This window comes from Stegastes partitus, unplaced genomic scaffold, assembly GCF_000690725.1.
Source record: "Stegastes partitus isolate 25-593 unplaced genomic scaffold, Stegastes_partitus-1.0.2 Scaffold659, whole genome shotgun sequence".
NCBI classification, from domain to species: domain Eukaryota; kingdom Metazoa; phylum Chordata; class Actinopteri; family Pomacentridae; genus Stegastes; species Stegastes partitus.
This window is the reverse complement of record NW_007578390.1, coordinates 253,832-274,294: the sequence shown is the minus strand read 5'-3', so window position 1 is coordinate 274,294 and position 20,463 is coordinate 253,832. Positions and strand designations below refer to the sequence as shown.

The following is a 20,463-nucleotide window of genomic DNA, read 5'->3' as shown; positions in this document are numbered from 1 at the left end:
CATAACATGATGAAACTATTCACAGCCCGTCTGACATTTGATTGTATGGTCTGTTATAGCTGACTAATGTATGTAAACTTGCCACTGCATTGACAGAACTTACATAAACTTCAAACTGTGTGACAACCATGCGGGTATACGCTTGCCTGAGTACCTGGTGCACTCTGATAGATGACACCTCTGTCATCATCATCTTTATTGTTATTGCACACAACAGTACAACAAAATGGAGTCTTCTAGAATATCCCAGCTTGGGAAGCTTGGGTCAGAGCACATGGTCAGCCATGATGAGGCGCTCCTGGAACAGATAGGGTTGAAAGTTCTTGCTAAAGGGCCCATGAGTAACAGCGTGGCGGTTCTGGGCCTTGAAATCCTGACCTGCTGATCAGTAGCCTGTACCTAAGATGTTGTTATAGTTATCTTTCTGGTCTCATCTACGTTTCCTTTACCTCAGGCTTTATTTATATGATTGATTTGAATTGACATTGCACTTCCTCTTTCCCCTCTAATGATATCTAAATCATGTCTATCATCATATTCTCTACTGTCTTTACATATTTTGTACTGCGCAACTTAGAGATTTGACATTTTCCTAAAAAAGAAGAAGAAGAAAAAGAAAGACAAACTGACATTATTCATACTTTTCATAAAATGTTTGGGAATAGTCTTGGACACATGGGCCGACCAGATGTAGGATTTATTTTAAGGTAATGCCAACAGCAGTTAGTTTAAACCCAACTTAACCTGTAGGATATAAATGAGGTGCCAAACTAGCTTTTGCAAATAAGGGTGCAATAGAGCCTTCAGTAATGCCTGTCCCGTGACAGGTCAAACTGTCCAAGAGAAAAGGAAACATGTTGATGTAAACTGCATCTAGTTCACTATGTCAGAGGGACAGCTGTGTACACAGTGAGAGACAAGGTAAACTGTTTACCGGATCCTTTTCTCTAGTAAGCACGAGAGATTTCTGAAGAGAAAGGACAGTTCAAGCAATACTTGTTTGTTCATTTTGTTTTCCTACTTTACGACTTGTGACTTAATGTCAATTTTTAGTGTCAATATGCATCATTTTGAAATTATAGAAATGAGGAAATAAGTGATACTTGCAAATTAGGGGGGGAAGGAGTCCAAAAAACCGCTAGAAACACTTTTAAATTACTTTCCACTTTTATTTAATTACAGAGTAAAATCACAAGCTGCTAAACTGCACAGTACTAATATATTTCTAGAAGGCCCTGGTACTTGCAGCAGCTGATATAAAAGCACATGGTTAAGAAGTAAATCCTGTAACAAAACCTATCTGGATTGTGTTGCCTCTTCTGCTCCAGTAATAAAATCAAGAGTAAAACTATCCCTCTTATCCCAAACATGCTAGGGAGTAAAAGAGAAGCTGTCTGTGATCTCTGAATTAGCGAGGTACTACATTGCTCATTAATCAACTAAATAATGAGCCCAAATTAAATATTAAAATGTAGGATATAACAATTACAGTTGTATTAATCAGTGTTGCCAGTTTAGATTTGCATAATTAACTTTAGTAAAAATTAATTGGGTACATTCAGCCTATTAGGACGGATATTTCTTCCATAAACACACAAGTGAAAGTATTTCTGCAAATTACAGAAAAAAACAGATGTTTGTAGATTTGAATGTGGGCAGCAGGGTGTCAGAACTCTGAAAGTAACTGCTAAAGGTAAAACATGAATTACAAACCTGTTCCACAATTTCCTGAGTCAGCACTGAGGCACATTTTTGTTAAATATTTTTATAGTGTTATGCATGTAATATAATGTACAATAACACAACATTATTGTCATTATACAAGTGACAGGATGCAAGATTATTTAACTGGATAAGCTACTTAACTACAGTACTGCTTATCATGAGTGACCTTATTACAACAAACCATACTGACTGGTAATAGAATAAACGAACATTTAAAAATTAAAACCCAAATGTTGCTACAACACAATTTACATTTTTCACATGCCGACAGATTAATTTTTGTATTTCTTGGGTCCATTTTTCACTTTCTTAGCATGTTCTTTGAAAGAATGTTCAATCTCCTGAATATCCTCCACTTTCTGTGAGACTTCCACAATCGCTTTCTCATTCTGAAGTTCTTGGTTCTGTCCACCTGATCCCAAAATACCTTCCTCTGACAACGAATGTGTTTCATCATGCTTCTGAGAGGGGAGTTTACTCTGAAGGGATTCAGCGTTTGAAACTTTGGATGCCTCGTTCTGAGTCATTCCTGTACTGGACAAAACCACTGAACCGTTGGCCAGCCTAATAGAGCAAGCAGAGCTGGTAAAGTTGGCAGCTCCACACTGCAGGGTGGTGCTGGTAATAACATCAAACATGTTCAGATTTTGTTGAGACTCATCAGAAGGTAATCTGGGAGAATATTTGAATGGGTTTCCAGGGTAAGCCAAGGTAGAGCTTGCAATGTTACTGGCTACACCACCATGAGGTTTATTCTTCATCATTCCCAGAACTTCATAGCGGAAGCTGGAGATATCCTGCTTAAGCTCCTATTGATTATTAAGAACCAGGGATTAAACAGCAGCACAGATTACACGGCAAAAAAAAGATAAATTAAGGTCCAAGTGTTGAATAATTGCACTCTACCTTGAAATTTTCTTCTGTCAACCCTTCTTCTGTCTTGGCATCTCTGATCATTGCAGCCACATACCGCTTCACGAGGTTCCTCAAAACCTCCTAAAAAAGTTATTTTATCAAGTAAATGTTTTAATTTAGTTTGAATGGAGTTTTATCAAAGTCAGAAGCAAAACAAAACATGACTGCATTTAATAGACAGCAAAATAATACCTGGTACTCATGGTTTAGTCTCACATTTTCAGCTGCACGCCTCTACAGTTAAAGGAAGAAAAGCAAAACGTGTTGCTATTGTTGGCTTCTGAAGATGTAGTCCTCTCATTTATTCCTAATTCAGGTTCTTAAAAAAAAAAATGAAATGCTACTTACCCCCAAGGTTCCGAAGGTTTCAAGTCTTTTGATGCTTGGTCTTCTAAACAAGTGTTTTTTAATCCATCCAAATAGATAATAAATTGTCTTTGGACTGGGTATTATGTTGAATGGAGATGGTAAAGTTCCTCCTTCTTCAAAATAGCTCATCCATAATTTTGTTCTTGCAAATTTCCACTCTATATCTGCATGATCCTAAAAGGGAAAAACAATTAATCAAAACCTTTTGCAAAGGAATACCAGACAAATTAGTGCGGCCTAACGAATAAACAAAAAGGATAATCTACAACACTCACAGCAATGTGCTGGTAGGAGTTGTTCATCATTGCAATTAGCATGTTTAGAAGCACTACCAGGGAGATGATATTATAAGTGCCAAACATGGTGCTGCCCACAAACTCCGTGAATTCATGCTTTTCCTTCACATTGGTCACGTAGAGGGAAATCAGGCCAAATATAGACCAAAATAATGACTGCAGTGTTTCGAACAGCCTGGAAAGCAAAACAACCATACATCATATTATGCCCCGCTGAAAAACAAACCTATTAATTATTACCTATACAGATTTTTCTGGAACAATTAAATTAGGAACTTGAACTTGCGTTGAGAAAGCGTTGTTTTGCTTATTACAACGAATACCCGTGCAACCGTCATCCCCATTTGTGGCATAGTTGGAGTAGAGCTGGTTGAGACCATTGGCAAAGGCTAACAGCACCAGACAGTAGATGAAGAGGAATTTGAGGATGTCCAGAAGCATGCGGCCCAGTGAAATCTGCAAAGGACCCAGATGGGAGTTGGCAGTGAAAAGGCAGATGAGGCGCAGGGAGCTGAAGATGTTGGCGATGGCAAACAATGCTTCTGCCACCAAAGTTGGGTGCCACATTCCCCAGTTGCTCCTGGGTTTACACCCAGGGTACTGTTGAAAATAAGAACAATAAATACATAAAGTACCATTACACATAGAATTTGCAAAGTTTCAGGTTTTCCTGCACCCTACTTTATACTGTGATATGCTGTGATTGTTGATATATGAATATCTTTCAATCCATGGCTGTCAGATGCCATCATACACATTACCTTCGCAAATGCAACAATCTTCAGAGCAATGGTTGCAAGATACAAGGAGTTCATGATGAAATCCATTAAGTTCCACCAGTCATCTATGTAGTCCTTGAAACCACTATCCCACATCTGCTTGATCTCAGTCCATATAAAGCCTTGGAGAGATGAACAAATAACAGATGTTTTTTTTGTCAATGTAGCATTGACATTGACCAGCAGTACTGGCACACAATAGTGCATGCTAACAAGAGAATTAACAGCAGTCTGTTAGTTTTGTGTGTGTGTGTGTGTCTGTGTGTGCTGTTACCAAGCACCCAAGGCAAGATCATCCATTCTACAGTGGTGGGTGCTGGACCCTGACTTTCTCGATTTGCAGAAGCAATATGCTGCGAGGCCAAGAACAGCAGGAAGAGGAAGGTCAAGTAGGAAGCAGTGTGACAGATGAACTTGATGAAGGGTTTCCGGATGAATAGGCCACAGCGACTCTTTGGAGAGATCAAGTAGAGGATGCACAACAGTGGAAAGAGGAGGCCTACGAAGATGCAAGTGATGAGCTTTCCTGCCCAGTGACGCCTCCTCCAGCTCGGGAATTCATCATACCACCGAGACGCTAGCAGCTGCTGGCAATTTGGCTGAGCAACAAACTAAAGAAAGAGAGAGACAAGGAAAGAAGACATGCGTTAACTGAAATGAAACTCTTCTTTATGGACCTCTTTGTCTTCGGAATCCATTCAGGAAATGACAAATCAACAAAAAGCAATTAACCTTTGACCAGCTTTTGCAAACAGTATGCAAAAACTAGATTACACAAAAAAACTAAAGAAACAGTTAGGACTGTAAAGGTTTTATTTATGATGTCAGTGTCATGGTGCACAATGCACTGCATCGTATCACCCCACTGCCTAGTGTTTGCATTCTAAATTTTAACTGTGTCTGAACATACCTTCCTGCACTTTAAGGGCAACAATTAGAGATGTCTAAAATATCAAACATCCAATTACAAATAAAGACACTACATAACTCATGAGATACAAAACTAAAAACAGAAACATGTCTTGTATGTGCACGCAAGACAAAAGTTTAAGGAGGACAGAAATTTCGTAAGTGCTTTCTAATCCTTTGTTAAGGAGCGACTGTCAAATCTGTTTCCCATACACATTTACAATGCCCTCTGAGATTCGATATAAACATCTGCTGGACAGCTGCAGACGGCGATGAAAGGTAATTTCAGCTTAACCAAGTTATGACTAAATGGATCTCCATTATGGCACTATATAGCATTAAGTTGTGCAGGATCTGACATGTTTTAATGTTTCCTAACTGTCCTTGTGAGATTCTGACTTGCCATAACATGACTAGAGGCAAAAGGTGGCATCTGGAAGGAACAGATTTTGTCAGAGGACATTTTTGGAAGGTGAAAACAACCCTATCCACATGTCTCACCACAATCTCCTTGTGTTAATTCTGTCCTAAGGCACATGCGTAGTGACAACATACTGTATAGAGGAAATTAATTAAGGTAATTAGTAGCCTTGAATCATTTTACTTGAATATGATCTGAAGTTTTGACAAAAATACCCCTATATTGCCATTTTAAATAGCATTAGAGACAGTAATAAAGCAGTTTCTATTCCTTACATGTACGTCATGCTACACTGCAGCAGTATAAACGAACAGTAAAGCAAATGAGCTTTCCGGTCTGTCAGTGTGATTCTTGATTGAGAATGAGAATGATGGGACATTAAGATTCAACTGTGAGCTACAACTTTTTTCACAATGCTATTTAATAATGATTTACATAATATTAAAATTGTATACAGTAAATAAAAAAATTAAGACAAGTTCTTATTCAATCAAAAAAAAAAAAAGAGTGTACTGTACGGTTTCACTATTGTTTCACCATTAGTGGTCCAACAGCATATTTGCATACAAAGATTTTTTTTTAAGACTGTCAGGTCAGAGCAGAGGAAATGTTTCCACAAACACTGTGTACATCCAGGAACTGTTGGTGGTCTTTGTAGTCACATGAAACTCTGTATTTGTCAGTCCTCAAGAACAGTATGTATGTAGGATGTGTTACTTGTGGTTAGCAGAACTAAACAGCTGAACAATGGCACTGAATACTCACAACATGATGCACTGGCAGCAGTATTGGCAAACAAACAATGGACAACTTAATATACATTTTCCTGCTTTGTAGTGCTTCCAGCATTACCGAACATGTTTTGGATGCAAAACACTGAAGCTCACTTGTCAGCTCTCGAAGACATCTGATTGTCTTCAACAATAACTTAATAATAAGTTAAGCTAACTTAAGAACAAACAGACAAACTTCTTTGAGCGCAAGTCCAAATTACAAATCATTCAAGACAGGTTCAAGCCAAATCTAAAGTCTGTCGCAACAAAAGTCACCTAATCATCACAACTACCAATACACTGACAATATTTTCCATTTCAGCTTTCCAGACAGATTTTTGTCTTTGAGCTGAGAACAAACTGTTCCCATGTTTTCTGATAATACACTTGTAAAGGGTTGTACATTTTTCTTGCTACAGAAAGGAACAACAGACATTCCTACTTTTTCCTGATAGATACTTCTCCATCAAACACAGGTTTTGCATAACCTGTTCTCACAAGAGTTAGACTATGTTTAAAAAATGCTTTAAGTGGCCCTGGCCCACAGAACAACAAAAGAGCATGGACTTTAGATATTATGTCCTTGTGTACAAGGTGTAATCACAACGACAAAAAGTATTAGTTTAGTCAGATTTTACTGACAGATCTACTGTATCCAAGTGATGGTAATGTGTATCGTATGTAATTAACACACTATTCTCATAATTCATCAATTCATTCATTGCTGTGAGATAAATCTGTTGAGTGAGACATGGACTTTCAAAACAAGTCCAAATGAGGAAAAAAACATTAAAAAAATAAATACATAAATAAAATAAAATAAAATTTTGGTGTTATCAAGTTATTTTTTCTTGATTCGTCTTCATTCCAGCTCATATAAGCCAAATAATTTCATACATAAGATTAGTAAATGAAGTTCAACTGTAAAACCTTTTCCATAGAGACCAAATGCAGCAGAAATGTGGAGTTGTCGACAGTCACACTGATCTTTCATTTTCACTTTCAACTGTGTGATAAAAATATAACAGAAAACCCAGAACACTGCTTGCAGACTCTAAAATGCTCAGTGTTTGGACTAGATTTAAATGTACACTGTTGGCATGAGTCATTAACTCTACAAATAGTACTCTTGCTGTTGTATACAACTGCTGTATACAAACAAGATCCAAAAGCTCTGAGTAGTCTATTTAATGAATGGAACAAATAAAAGACGCCCGCTAAGTGTACACACTGTGTGCTCTGCTTTGCAGTCTGATATGCAGAAAACAACAAAACAAACAAATCTTGAATTTCTAACTCAGTTTTTCTGATGTGTTAAATTGAGATCAAATGTAGCAATTTTCATCAGCTTTCATTGTTATCGCCTCAGCAATCCAACCACATCCACAAATATTATTCATGATAAGCCGATTTGTTGTTTGATTAACACGAAACATGTATGCCATATCTCATTCTGTTACTGCCTTTGTGTAATCACAAAGCATAATTTGTAGTAATATAGCTCTGTGTCGAAAATATAGTTGGCATTGCATCTAATGGAGAAATATTCCAAAGATGTTAAAAACCAGTAAAAGGTTTCCACCCTAATTAAAATATTATGAGTTTGCATTTCAGGAAATGGCCATTACTTCTTCCATCATTAGCCCCAATTATCCAATCATCCTGGGACTGTCTAAGAGTAAGTGCTACTGTAATGCATTGCTAAGAGCCAGCCTGGCAATTTCATGTTGTTCTAAACTCCCAAAGGATATCTCCACCCATCTCAGGCAATTTACAGCCCATCTTGGCACTTTTCTTGTCATCCAGTGCCTGTTGTTCAACTACTGTAGTTCCTATTTTGAACCTGTTGAACTTGTTCCACAGGTGTCAGTGTGTCTGGTCTGCTCTCAGTATGTCTGTATGTGTACCGATATTACCAAACCAGATGTCTGTACTTTCCTTTCTTGTGCTATTTATCTATCTTGAAGACATTAAGAAAAAAAAAGGCAGTTGTCATGTTACAAAAATGATGTAATCAACAAATATCTTACCTCTTTCTGGCAGTATTTGATAGCCAGCTTCAGTCGGGCCAGATCATTCATGCTCTCATCCAGCAGTGGGTTGACGTCATCACGGTAGTTGAGGATTATTTCCAGTTCCTTAGAACTTCGGGTCTGATCCAAGAGGTCCTTGGCAAACTGTTTACACGTATGGGACAACTCTTCATATTCTGACTTGAACTCATTCTCCACTGTGCTGAGCTCCTTCAGCTCCCAGCTAAGCTGAAAAGCAGTAAGGAAAGGATCCTCGCTGGAGAGGGCGATGAGCGATGGGCTGGCAAGGGCCTTGTAGATGTTCAGACGAGAGCGCGAGTGACGTAGGCCGTCCACGTCGGAGCTGGCCACACACTCCACGCAGTTGCAACGCACTGCATGTGGCTGAGGTATAGAAACACCTCGCTGCAGGAGCAGTTTGATGATTTCATAGTTGTTAGTGTGAGCTGCAAGGATGATTGGAGTAATGTCTGGGGTGAAGTCTGAAAACTGTTTGTCCAGTAATATTGGTGGAACCTTTTCGGAAATTCAAAAAAGAAAATAATAGACATGAAACACAATGCGTTTAGAGAACACAATTACTTCATCAGGTAGCTCTCAAAACAACATTACTTTTTAAACCCCCTCACAAGAACTGTTTAAATGGGTCCAATTTCACCTGTCTTTGGTCCCTGAGCATCTTGTCTAACAGCAAGCACACAACTAATGGCCTGTGGTTCAGCTGGCCTCAAAGCACCTTCATGGTTGGAAGCAACAATACTCTTTTATCGTTTTCCTTCTCTTCACAAAATGCCACAAGTTCCTTACAGGGAGACAAGCAGCGTTGGAAAAAAATAATTCACAAAGATGTCGAGAAGCTGAACACAACTGGGGCCCGTATCAAAGTGCCTGATACACAAGCTGTGGAAAATTATTTTTTGTTGAAAAAGCTGTGGCAGGAAGACACACAGCAGTATCAGCTCTGTAACTTTTGACTAGAAAATAGTTTGATTTCCAAAGTAAACACAGTCAAGCTTGTAAAAAGGGAAGAAAGCGCATCATTATGTTGTGCCTTTGTTCCTATCTGATCTAGACTAAAGAATGAAATAATACAACATATTACTGCTAAAGTCAACTTCAGTCTGACATAAATGGCTTGTGTTGTTTTTAATAGCATTACATCTACTGTCTAGCTTGCACTAGTGTTAATTAAAGCCAGATTCCCAGAAACCTCCATTCTAAACTATTTTTGCTCTTCTTGGTTGTAGAGTACTACACAGTTGACCAGTGTATCCCAGAGATGTTTTTTTAGTGTCACATGAACAAATACGATCAGCCAGGTGTGGACTTAGCTTTAAAACACTGCTGGAAGTTTATTACAGAAACAAACTTACCTGTTTTATATTTTGTGTGTTCAGTGTGAAATATTTGGAAGATGAAAGGAAACCAATATTGACTGATATAAATGATGAATCTGCCAAAATGTTTACAATGTTTGTCATAGAAGTTTATGAAGGCACTGCATTCTGTGCTTGTTCCTATAGTGAGTCCTTTTAGTCTTGACATAAGTGCATTTCACACAGACATCACGAGGAGAAGTAATTCAAACAAAACAGCCATTAAAAGAAAACCACCAAATAAGCCTGGTTGGAATTAATATTAGTACCAGAGGGACACATTTCTGCCTAAATGTAACCATGTTCAGTACTCACATTACCTCAACAAAAACCTCTGTAAATTCTCTATATAATGCACAATACCATAATCACGTAATTACATGCAGCATAATTGTGTGGCCAATCCTGTTGTGCAGAAGAGGCTCAGAAAAGGTTTTCTGAATGCCAAGTTGAACACACTAACAAAAAAAAGATGTATAAAAACAAATGTGACTGGGTTGAAAGATCAGCATGCATATGGGGTGTTACCATGGACTATGGATAGTACCTGCTTCTCCCCACGTGGCTTCTTGTGGTTCAGCAGCAGCTCCACAGCCCCCACTACTTCTTTGCGGATGGCGTGCAGCAGGGCATCACCCACATGTGCGTTGTAGCTGAGCAGCAGCTCAATGATCTCCAGGTTCTCGTTCTCGATGGCGATCAGCAGGGCTGTGCGTCCCAGAGGGTCAATGCAGTTGATGTTGATCCTGAAGTAGATCTCAGCCTCGTCCAGGGCTTGCTTCACGCTGGCGTAGTCCCCCTTCTCGACAGCCCCCAGGTAGGCCCTCTCCATGGCGGACAGCTCAGATTCCGCCCGCACAATCCGCAGAGGGATGCGGTCCCTGTACGAGGAGTTGTCTGCTTTCTTGTAATACAGCTGTGACATTGCTGCTGCTGTATCTCAGTCTCAACTGAGAATGGCTGAAAATGAAAGGGCAAGAAAAAATAAGGGCTCATGTTTCAGTCACAGCTTTGATGTTCCAGACATAGAGGAGCGTTACTGCACTTTAACACACCCATTCAAACAGTGTACTGTAAATGGCATTTATATTTATGTCAGTTTATATAGGATAAGCAACATTTGACCAAGAATAGATGTATTTATGCACAAAACATTTTAAAATAAACGTTAGTATCAGTGAAAACACATAAGCTTCCTGTAAATATCTACAACTAAAGCTGACACATGATTAAAAGATCAAACTGCACTGAAATCCATCCCAACGCTTCACAGCACATGAATAAAAAAACACATCAGCAACATTTAAACGAGCTTAATCATCATTTTGATCACATCATTTAATTAGTGCACTAAAGAAACAGAAACTTTACCGTTCTCCTGTTGCTTTCCAGCAGTGATTTGCATGAATCAGTCGACGGGCTGCGACTGCCAGGAAGAGAAGTTGGCTGCTCAGATCCTCTATCTTATCACTGGAGTCTCCAGCAAAAGACGCTGGAAGTTAATGGCGTGCCATGTCCCCTGCCCACCCCTTTCGCTCAAATTACCGACCTGGAATGTTGTTGTTTTGTTTTTTTCTTCTGCAGTTTATTCTAAACGCGTCGAATCAGGGGGTTAAAAAAAAAACAAAAAAACAACAACAACAACAAAAAAACAACTGACATCCGCTCGCAGAAACTGAACAGACCTTCATCACCGCTGCTTGAGCCGCGCGTTGACCGTCAGGCTTCAGTCTGTGTAACAGGTGCTGGTCAGGGGTTAGCAGTCACCGAGAACCACGTGGCTTCTGGTCAATAACACATAAATAGGTGCTTTTACAGCTGTTGATTTGTTTCCATATTCTACAGACTAATTAAAGCATTGTGAGCATATTAAAATCTTTTTCTCAAACTGTCATTACATCATAACCTCTTAGACTGGATAAAATGTGACATAATATAAACTTATAACAGCCGAATTTCCACATCATGAGGAATATTTGCATCCACTAACCCAACATTTTTATTTTGTCACATCAATATTTGTTTTGACATTTCCACAAGTTTTTCTAATTTAAATAGGTCAAGCCCAACTACTTTAAATAAAGATCACACTGAGTAAATTGTAGCTTTTAATTGTGCAAACAGATAATTTTTCTATGTGAAAGAGGCAAACATGCAGCCAAGCTAAACCAGATGATCAATTATCGTTGGATAAACAGAATACTAGAAATATAATGTATAGATCATATGAAATCAGAAGATCACCGCTCAGATTTTAAGAAAACCCTCGTGAAAATCTGTTCAATTGAGGAATGTGACAAAGAGTTCAAAGTGTTGGTTTCAAAATTCCCCAGAGCTCAGTGCGATCGGCCATGTGTGGGATGAACAGCATAAACAAATGCAATCCCAAAGCTCAACAACAGGACTTAAAGCTAATGTCTTGGTATCTGATTCCACAGAGCACCTTCAGGTTTTACTTGGAGTCCAACAGTTCAGAGGTTTTATGGTTTCACAAGGAGAACCTACAAAGTATTAGGCAGGTGGATTAATGCTGTGACTGAGCTGTATATATGAAAGTCTGACCTGCAGCCGTCCTTAACTGTTACTTACATCACAGCCATCAGTCACTGCTACACATAGTGGTTAGCTCATGCATAAAGATGAGTGAGGCGAGCTATGATATCACACGCCTATGTAATTGGCTTGCTTTGGAGCATGTGGCCTTTCACGCCACGCTCCAGAACCACACTTCACCAGCTTATTTTATTGTAGTTAATTTCAGTTTCACTATTAGCACTAATAAGTGTAATTTTCACCATTGATTTGAGCTCCTGCAACTTGCAAAAGTATCACAAAAATTGCTCTGTGTTTAGTTAATAAAGTATTACTCACTACACGTTCCTGCTGTTCTACTGCTCATCATCAAGCTCTCCAGAAGCCTGATGACGATCCTGATCATTTGAATCAGGTGTGTTGGAAGAGGGAAACATCTAAAACTTGCAGGATTGCGGCCCTCGAGGACCAGGATTCGACACCCCTGGTCTATGTGCTAGTGCAGTTGACAAAAGCAACAGATTGGATTGTATACAGAGTTGCTTTGAGCTTTAAGCATCCCTGCAACAAGATGTCAGTGCAATATTATCTCCATTAATTCTTTCACATTAAGATACAGCACATACATCAGTAGGGAGAATCAATCAAAATAAAAGTGTTATAAATTGCAGTAATACAGAGGGCTTCAGAAAATATAAAGTGACAGATTTGTACTTAGTATGTACTCATGTCACAAGAGGATACAACTCCTAGATAAGCACACAATGAGGGGAGTTTATACAACATTGAAACTATATCGGGATGTTTGTCAGAAAGCACAAGAGATCCAAACACACAAAGAGGCCCTTTTGACTGTCGTTAGAACAAATTGCATGATTCAGACGAACCATTTGTAGAAAATTTGCCCTTTAGTGAGAGATTTGTACCATGAAGAGCACTGAGTTAATTCCCACCCTCACTTTCTTTCCACTCTGCAGCCTTAAGGGTTTCCCAGAAACCTCATGTCCCCGGTCTCTACTGTTCACTTCCCAACCTTTCTGAATATTCTGCTTTTGTATTGAAAGATTTTGGTTATTTGATAAATGTAAAATAAAATACAAGTGTGTTAGTTAGCAAACTACTGATGAAAAACACTGCCAGCCAGAGAGCCAATGCTGTGACATCACTTTATCCCCAATGTATTTTCCCATTTAGCTGTTAAGGGGTAATTACTGTTATGTGAAGCAATAGGGAGAGCAGTCATGTGATGTCAAATGTTTAACACCACTCTTTAGTTGGTTTATGTGAAAAGGGAAGTCACTGAGAACATTCTTTCCAAACCATCTCTTTTTTTTTCACACCCACAGGCAAGAAGAACAAAACACACTGTATATTAATGTTTTCCCCCTTGAGATGCAGCTAATGTTTAAGTCTGTGTAACAGGATGTTTGCCACTGAAGTGATCTCATTAAAATATCAGTTTTCTATGGCTAACAGAAGCGCTTGTTAAAGCATTTTTCTTGTAGGTTTGATACATATACTAGCATCCAGCCATAGACATTATTATGGTTTTGAGAGGCATAATCAGATAGAAAATATAGACTCAACAATATAAGGCAATGTCAAAATCTTTAATTTAAATGCATATTTTGGGACATTTGTGCCTTTATTGGATAGATAGCGGAGACAGAGGGGAAATATGGGAGGAGAGAGCTGGGGAATTATATAAAGCAAGAGTAAATTTTAGTAATTTTTCAGAGACATATCTGAGTTGCAGACATATTTTGGCATTTCAAAGTGCTGCACTGAAGGCAACAGCTCAGTTTAATTCAGTGTAAGAGGACTCTGTTGTGAGATAATGGGTTTAACCAAGTGTGTCCTATGACTCATGAGTTCACATTCAGTATTTCCTCATTTTCTTCAGAGTTGTTGTAATTAGCGCATGAGAAATGTGTGTGCTTTTGTGTGATTTTAGCAGATACTGTATGTTTGTGAGAGGACAGTGTACGACGAGATAAATTCCCTCCTTCAGAATCAAACAGAATCTCTCACTTGCAGAACTCGCGGTCGTTATTTTCACCAACACTGCAGCTGTTATGACATCGGACTCGCCAGACATCTGCAATGCAATCTGCTGTTTGGTGGATTTACCGCTACAATTATACCAGCACCATATTGTCATGAACATACACACTTTTAAGGCGGATTTTAAAATTTATTTTGTCTCTTCTGTGAGCCCTCTTCAAACATTAAAAGCTTATCATGGTTTCTCACAGCTGGACCAAATGGCTGCAAAACAAAATCACTTAAAAACACAACTCACTCATTCCATTTTATGGACTGGTAAACCTGCCACAACCTGGCTTGAGGAAGGACAAAAGAAGGAAATCAGATGAGCGTTCTAGCTTTAAAAAATGTGCAAAACTTGTGAAAAAGCAATGATGCTGTCAGAAAGAAACTGAAGCAAACCAATGCTGATGAATGAAATGTGGCTGGAAAGGTTTTCAAGTGAATACAGACATTGAGAAAGATTAGAATCTGCAGAAAGCAGTTCAGCAAATTAAAATTTATAGAGAAACAGACATTGATAATATATAATGCACCCTGTTTTGATGCTCTTTCCACTGTGGATCAGTTTTTTGGGAATACTTTAATTATGTTTTTATGTCAATTAATGCCGGTTGTGGACAGTTACATGGATGTTCAGGATTTAGTTTTGAGGTTTGTCTTTTTACAGAATATTTATTTCATTTAACTGCTTCAATTCTTAGATTTATTTGATAATCTGGCTGTATTCAAGGTTAACTAAAGGTTTTAAGCTATGAATAAACTTAACTGAAATGGAATTTTCAACATTGTGGGTTTTTCATGTTTTGTTTTTTTACTATTATTTTAAAAGAGTGTAAAACATTAAACTAAGAACTTTTCATTTTCCATCACACCACATAGTGTTAAAAGAAAATTAACATTTGTATGGTAATTCGATATGATTCGGTTAGGAATTCTAATAGTATTGCTTACTGAAGATCAAAATAAGTAAGCTTAATGAGTGACAGTTTAAAAGATCTGTTCCAAAGCTGTGGCTTTCCTTTTCCCCCTTTAGCAGTTGTAATTGTTTCAGTGAATCACTGAACTCTCATGCCACTAGAGGGCAGAGAGAGATTTCCTTCTATGAGTCTCTTTTAATGCACAGATTTTAAGGCCACTGAACTACTAGTAGTCTCTTTTTTTTAGCATATAAAGTTGTCTGTCTCAACATTTGGGACTTTGGGGGAAGAAAAACTCCACTAACTCTTTCCCCTGTTACAGAAAAACATTCCCTCCTACAAACCTCCTACAAAGGTTTATGTTTAGTGAGTGGTAAAAAAAAAAAAAAAAAAACTGGGCCAAATAAAAAAAACAAAAACAAAAAACAAACAAAAACCACCTAATTTAACACCATTTATCAGAGCCATGAGTGGTAAAAAAAAAAAAAAAAAAAAAATCTGGGCCAAATGTTTGTTAATGATGTTTGCTTTTGCCAAAAATTCCTCTGACCCAGTTCCGGGTATGTTGATTACTGCTTTCACTTTTCTTAAGTATGCAATGGCTCTCACTTTCTTGTGCCAGCATTTGGGATTTATGCCTTTTATCTGCATTTAATAAATAATGAAAACTGAAGCGCACTTAGAGCTAAAGTATGTGAGGTAAAGTTCTGATCAGGTTTCTGGTTTACCAGCTGTTAGCAGACATTTATAGAACAATGAGTATATATCAAGTGTTGAATATTGATGTTATGCAAGCTATCACATGTTTTACACTATGTTTTAACACATAAATTTGTTTTTTGTCAATTTAGATGAATGTATTTATATTAGAAAGCCAAAAAATTGTTTTCACATGTTACAGTGTGCCAAATAGGCTCACACCATAGTGATTAAACTGTGCATGACAGTAAACCTGAATTTTAAATCAGGTTTCTGTGGTGATATTCCTGGACTGGCTCACCAGTACTCATACAATGATTTGTTTGATAGAGCTGATGAGGGTGGTGGTGAAACCTACTAGTGTGTCCAAGAAAGGCGTCTGATGCTCCAGATTTAAAAAAAAAAGAAAAACTGCAGCAAGGCATCCGTCATAAACACACGCAAACAGTGTCTGTGTAATTACTATTCTGCACTGCAGCTTAAAATTCCATTTCCATGAGTACTGAACAAGAAGCTCGAATACATACAGATACACACAAAGATAGATGGCAAGTTTCTAATCGTGAAATCAAATAGCGTCGTGCGTTATACATACTTGGTCTGACTTCACAGGTCCTGGTTGGCCTTTGCTGCGCATGTGGGTGTAGAACTCATTTGGCATTGCAGTCCAGCTCTCTGTCAATTAGATCTAGCATGTATCGGCCAGGTTTCGACCCTGCTTCTAAAAATGAACACTGATGCAATAGTCAAGCTGGCAGCAGAAGTTCAAAGTCATTAGATAAGGTCTTGAACTAATTAGACCTGCCAGTCTTTTGGTTGTGAGAAAACAGCTCCAGAATGTAGATTGACTGACAAGTGGAACCAAACTGAACACATCTGAAAATCTTGTGGTAGCACTACTCTCCCTTACATAGGTCTGACTGCAAGAGGACATTGACAAGCTTTCACTACATTTGTATGAATAAAATTGTGACACTATAATTATGGTGTTTATTTTAATGATGATTTCATTTATCATCTCTGTTTTTAAATTATGTTTCTTGGTAAGGCAAAACCCAAGCTTTGATTGTATAATCACTACTTTAAATTAGTTTAACAGACATGAAATTACAAACTATCAGTGACAATATCAGTTCTTCATTGGATAATTGTTGATGCAACTTTTATGTATTATTCTTTATTAGTAGTCTCTTAGTCTATCTGTTGTCATCATATATTGGTGATTTAAAGCTGTATAGTGTATAGCTTGTAACACACTAGATGTACAATGTGATGTTGCCATCTACTGGCAATGGCACTGAAGTATATGGCACATGTTTTTATGTACATAGTGTGGCATGCAAAAGTTTAGCCCCCCCGGTCAACATATCTGTAGCTGTAAATGGTTAAGTGATTAGAAGAAGAGCTGACCTCTAAAAGGCAGGAGGTTAAAGATTAATCTCGTCCAGGATTTTTGCCTGAATCATGCCAGATAGATTTCCGTCAGCAATGGTGGTGACGACACCAGTTTCCATCATCTCACACTACAATATAATCAAACCACAACTTTTATCGTTGTTTTAATTAAGAGGCCCCTCGTGTAGAAATTACATACTGTGCCTTTAAAGCTTGTTAGGGCATGGCCTAGTCGCAGCAAGTTGGAAAGTGCCAGGTGTTGCAAATGCTTTATAAATACGCTCAAACCTTGTCCCAACAATTAACAACCACAGGTTCCTGTAAGCAGCTGAACACTCTGGAAAGTAATAATTGACAGCCTCAAAGCAGGAGACAGCTGGAAGGAGGCAGTGAAGCATTTTCAGGAGCAATTGTTTGAAATTTATAACACAAAAATGCCAGTTAACAGAAATGGTGGAGGTCAAGATGAAGTGTAGAAGAACAAGAAAACCATCTCAGATAGTTGCTCATATGATTGCTAAAAATGCATATCAAAACCCCAGTTTGACTGCAGAAGCCCTTCAGGAAGATCTAGGAGGCTCTCGAGTGGGGGGTCTGCTGTTCAGCGACACCTGCACAAATATGACCATCATGGAAGAGTCATCAGGAGAAAATCTTTCCTGCGTCCTTGTTACAAAATTCAGTGTCAGAAGGTAAAACAAGTCTTTGGAGTAAAGAAGTTGAAATCAAACTCTTTGGCCACAATGGTCAAAGGTATTTTTGAGGACAAAACAAAAAAATTGAATTTTACTTGAAAAGAACGCCTCCACAAGTGTTCAGCATCAAGATAATTCGATCTTGCTTTGGGCTTGTGTTGCAGTGAGTGGTCCAGGGAATGCTTCAGTGGTAGAGAGAAAAAGCTAAAGAAAAAAAAGAAACAAAAACTGAGGATGACGATGGCTTTTACAACAGGATAATGATCTACCTTAAAATCCACATTGGGCTACCTCAAGAGGTGAAAGCTGAAGATTTTGAAATAACCTTCACAATCCCCTCAAAAAGGCAGCTCATGCAAAATGTCCCAACAGAACTAGACTCCTTTTGCAAGGAAGAATAAATGAAAATACCCCAAACTAGCTCTGACAGACTCTAAACTGGCTTTAAAAAAAAAGCATGTACAAGTTTTGACACTTGCCAAATTGGGCAAACTTTTAGGAATCAGGTCATCTTTTGCTTGCTTAGCTTTAGCAAACCTTTCATAATTGTGTATATAATTTTAATATACTACATATATTTTGTGCAAATTTTACTTTACATTTTACAACAGAAAATGATCGGCTTGACTTATATGGATGCATATTAAACCTGACTGGGGTTGTCTCCAAACACTCTGCAATAATTTTGTTTGCTACATGAGGAGAGGTGATGATGCTTGGAGGTTATAGGTTCTGTTTATGTCTGTGTGCAGAAGTATTTACCAAGCTCAATAAGATCAGCAGCACCCATTCACCGAAGAGTTTGTCAGCCTGTGCACTGGTGCTTATTAGAGTCATCAGCAGGGGGGTTATGTCTGTGTGTGTGTGTGTGCGTGTGTGTGTGTGTGTTTGTGTGCTCGGGTGGTGGTCAGAGGGTTAAAAATCATCCTGAGGTCTCATAGCTAAAACTCACATCTATCAGGAAGCATGAAAATCACTTTGTTGCCGCAGTTAACTTTAACAGACAACAGCTGGCTTCGCCAACTCGGGGCTAATGGAAAGATTAAGTCAATTACAGCTTGGCAGGGGGACTTAAAAATATTTGAGACATTCCCCAGAATCTTGGAACAATAGGCACCCACATATGTGCTGTCACTTTGTTGCAGTAACTGTCATTTATGTCAGAGTAAATACAACTGAATGTGTTCAGTTCTATTTCCAAAGTATAAATCTTGATAATAACAGAACAATGATAATCGTGAAACGCAGTCAAGCTGAAATCATTATTCTCCCAACATGTGCAGTGTTTGCAGCTTTTACAAAAGCATCTAGCGAATGCACTTCATTTAATCAAAATGGTATTGCTGACTTAGTCCCCAACTTTAAATCAAACAGACAGGAGACAGAACAAATGAACGCTACAAAACTGCAAACTCAAATCGTTTGGGAAGGATAAAAGATTGAAATAGTTTTGACAATATATGTCATTTTGAATGTCTAATGTTTTTGTTGTTGTTGTTGTTGTTACACCACAGGCCATACACCACAGAATTTGTACTCCTTCCTTTATAATGATATCTGAAGTTTCATAATCAAAATTCTCAGCTGATAACTTGACAATGTACAGATGTCACACAGTCATTCCCACCAGGTGGATTCTCATTTCTCTTTCTTGTTGAGCTGTATAAATGAGTTCAAACCACAGGGTGGGCATACATGTTAAGTGCCTCTTAGTTTGAAAACTCATCAGGAGTAGGAAGGCCTGTGGGGTATCCGGCAGCAATCCGATTAAATAATGTAACCTTTGGCCTGCAGGCGACCACATCTCCACAGGTAGCCAATGATTCTGAGTTTTAACAACATATAAAAAGTCTGCAGTCAAAAACACAGTTTTCAGTTACGGATGAGTGGCTAAATATCTGCCAGTTGGCCTTTGCTTGTGTCCTTAACTGCCACTGTATTAGTCAGGTTAGTTAAAACACAATGAAGGCAGTTTTGACAGTGCCCTGGTGCCCCCACAATTGCTTTTGCACAGTTGCACTGCAGAGGCTTTTAGGCACAGCACTACACATCACAGTTTATTAGAATCTCTCTGTAACATGGCGTCCTTGCAGGAGAGCAACAACATCAAGCAATTAATTCCTCACTCAGAGCAAATTAATTTGTGCTAGTTGTTGCAGAGACTGTGTTCAGTTAAATCAAATGTTTCGTAGCATTCAGTAATTGTACAGATCACACACATCTTTAGTATAATCAAAGTCTACAAGATGTTCAATGAAGTGAGCATTTTACATCACTTAAAAATTACATGTGTATTAGCAACAGCCACCTTGTCTTCAAAAGTATTCCGCTACAGTACAACAAAACTGCAATCTTAATTTTGTTTTCCCCAGTTTGGTAACACTATGATGCCGTATTAAACATTCTCCCCTTTTACGATTCTTACCATGACTTCAGCCTCTGTTCCTTCCCTCAGCCACTTCATTCTTTACCGCATTCTCTTGAAACTTTCCAAACTTACTATTTTCCACCTGACTGCATGGCTTCAAACTTTCCCACCAGTCACGACCACCTGATTTCCCACACCTGTCTGCACACCTG

General features: G+C 38.4%; 1 protein-coding gene across 1 annotated transcript; it reads right to left on the bottom strand.

Moving 5' to 3' along the window:
- Positions 1–1,145: 1,145 nt before the first annotated feature.
- LOC103363428 (short transient receptor potential channel 4-like) lies at positions 1,146–11,063 on the bottom strand. Its single transcript, XM_008290192.1, has 11 exons — positions 10,968–11,063; positions 10,144–10,556; positions 8,218–8,736; positions 4,359–4,695; positions 4,067–4,206; positions 3,592–3,905; positions 3,285–3,480; positions 2,989–3,183; positions 2,833–2,874; positions 2,632–2,721; positions 1,146–2,534 (listed from the first exon to the last, which is right to left on the bottom strand). Exons 2-11 carry the CDS (start codon positions 10,519–10,521, stop codon positions 1,998–2,000), a joined length of 2,748 nt encoding a protein of 915 aa, XP_008288414.1. The 5' UTR covers positions 10,522–10,556; positions 10,968–11,063; the 3' UTR covers positions 1,146–1,997.
- Between the last annotated feature and the right edge of the window lie 9,400 nt (positions 11,064–20,463).

What these genes read in the sequence shown, in the direction of transcription:
- LOC103363428 (XM_008290192.1), bottom strand. Translation starts at nt 10,521, where the DNA reads ATGTCACAGCTGTATTACAAGAAAGCAGACAACTCCTCGTACAGGGAC. An exon ending in AGCCACGTGGGGAGAAGCAG is followed by an intron (nt 8,737 to 10,143) that starts GTACTATCCATA and finishes ATTTCCGAAAAG; the next exon opens with GTTCCACCAATATTACTGGA. An exon ending in ACTCCTACCAGCACATTGCT is followed by an intron (nt 3,184 to 3,284) that starts GTGAGTGTTGTA and finishes TTTCCCTTTTAG; the next exon opens with GATCATGCAGATATAGAGTG.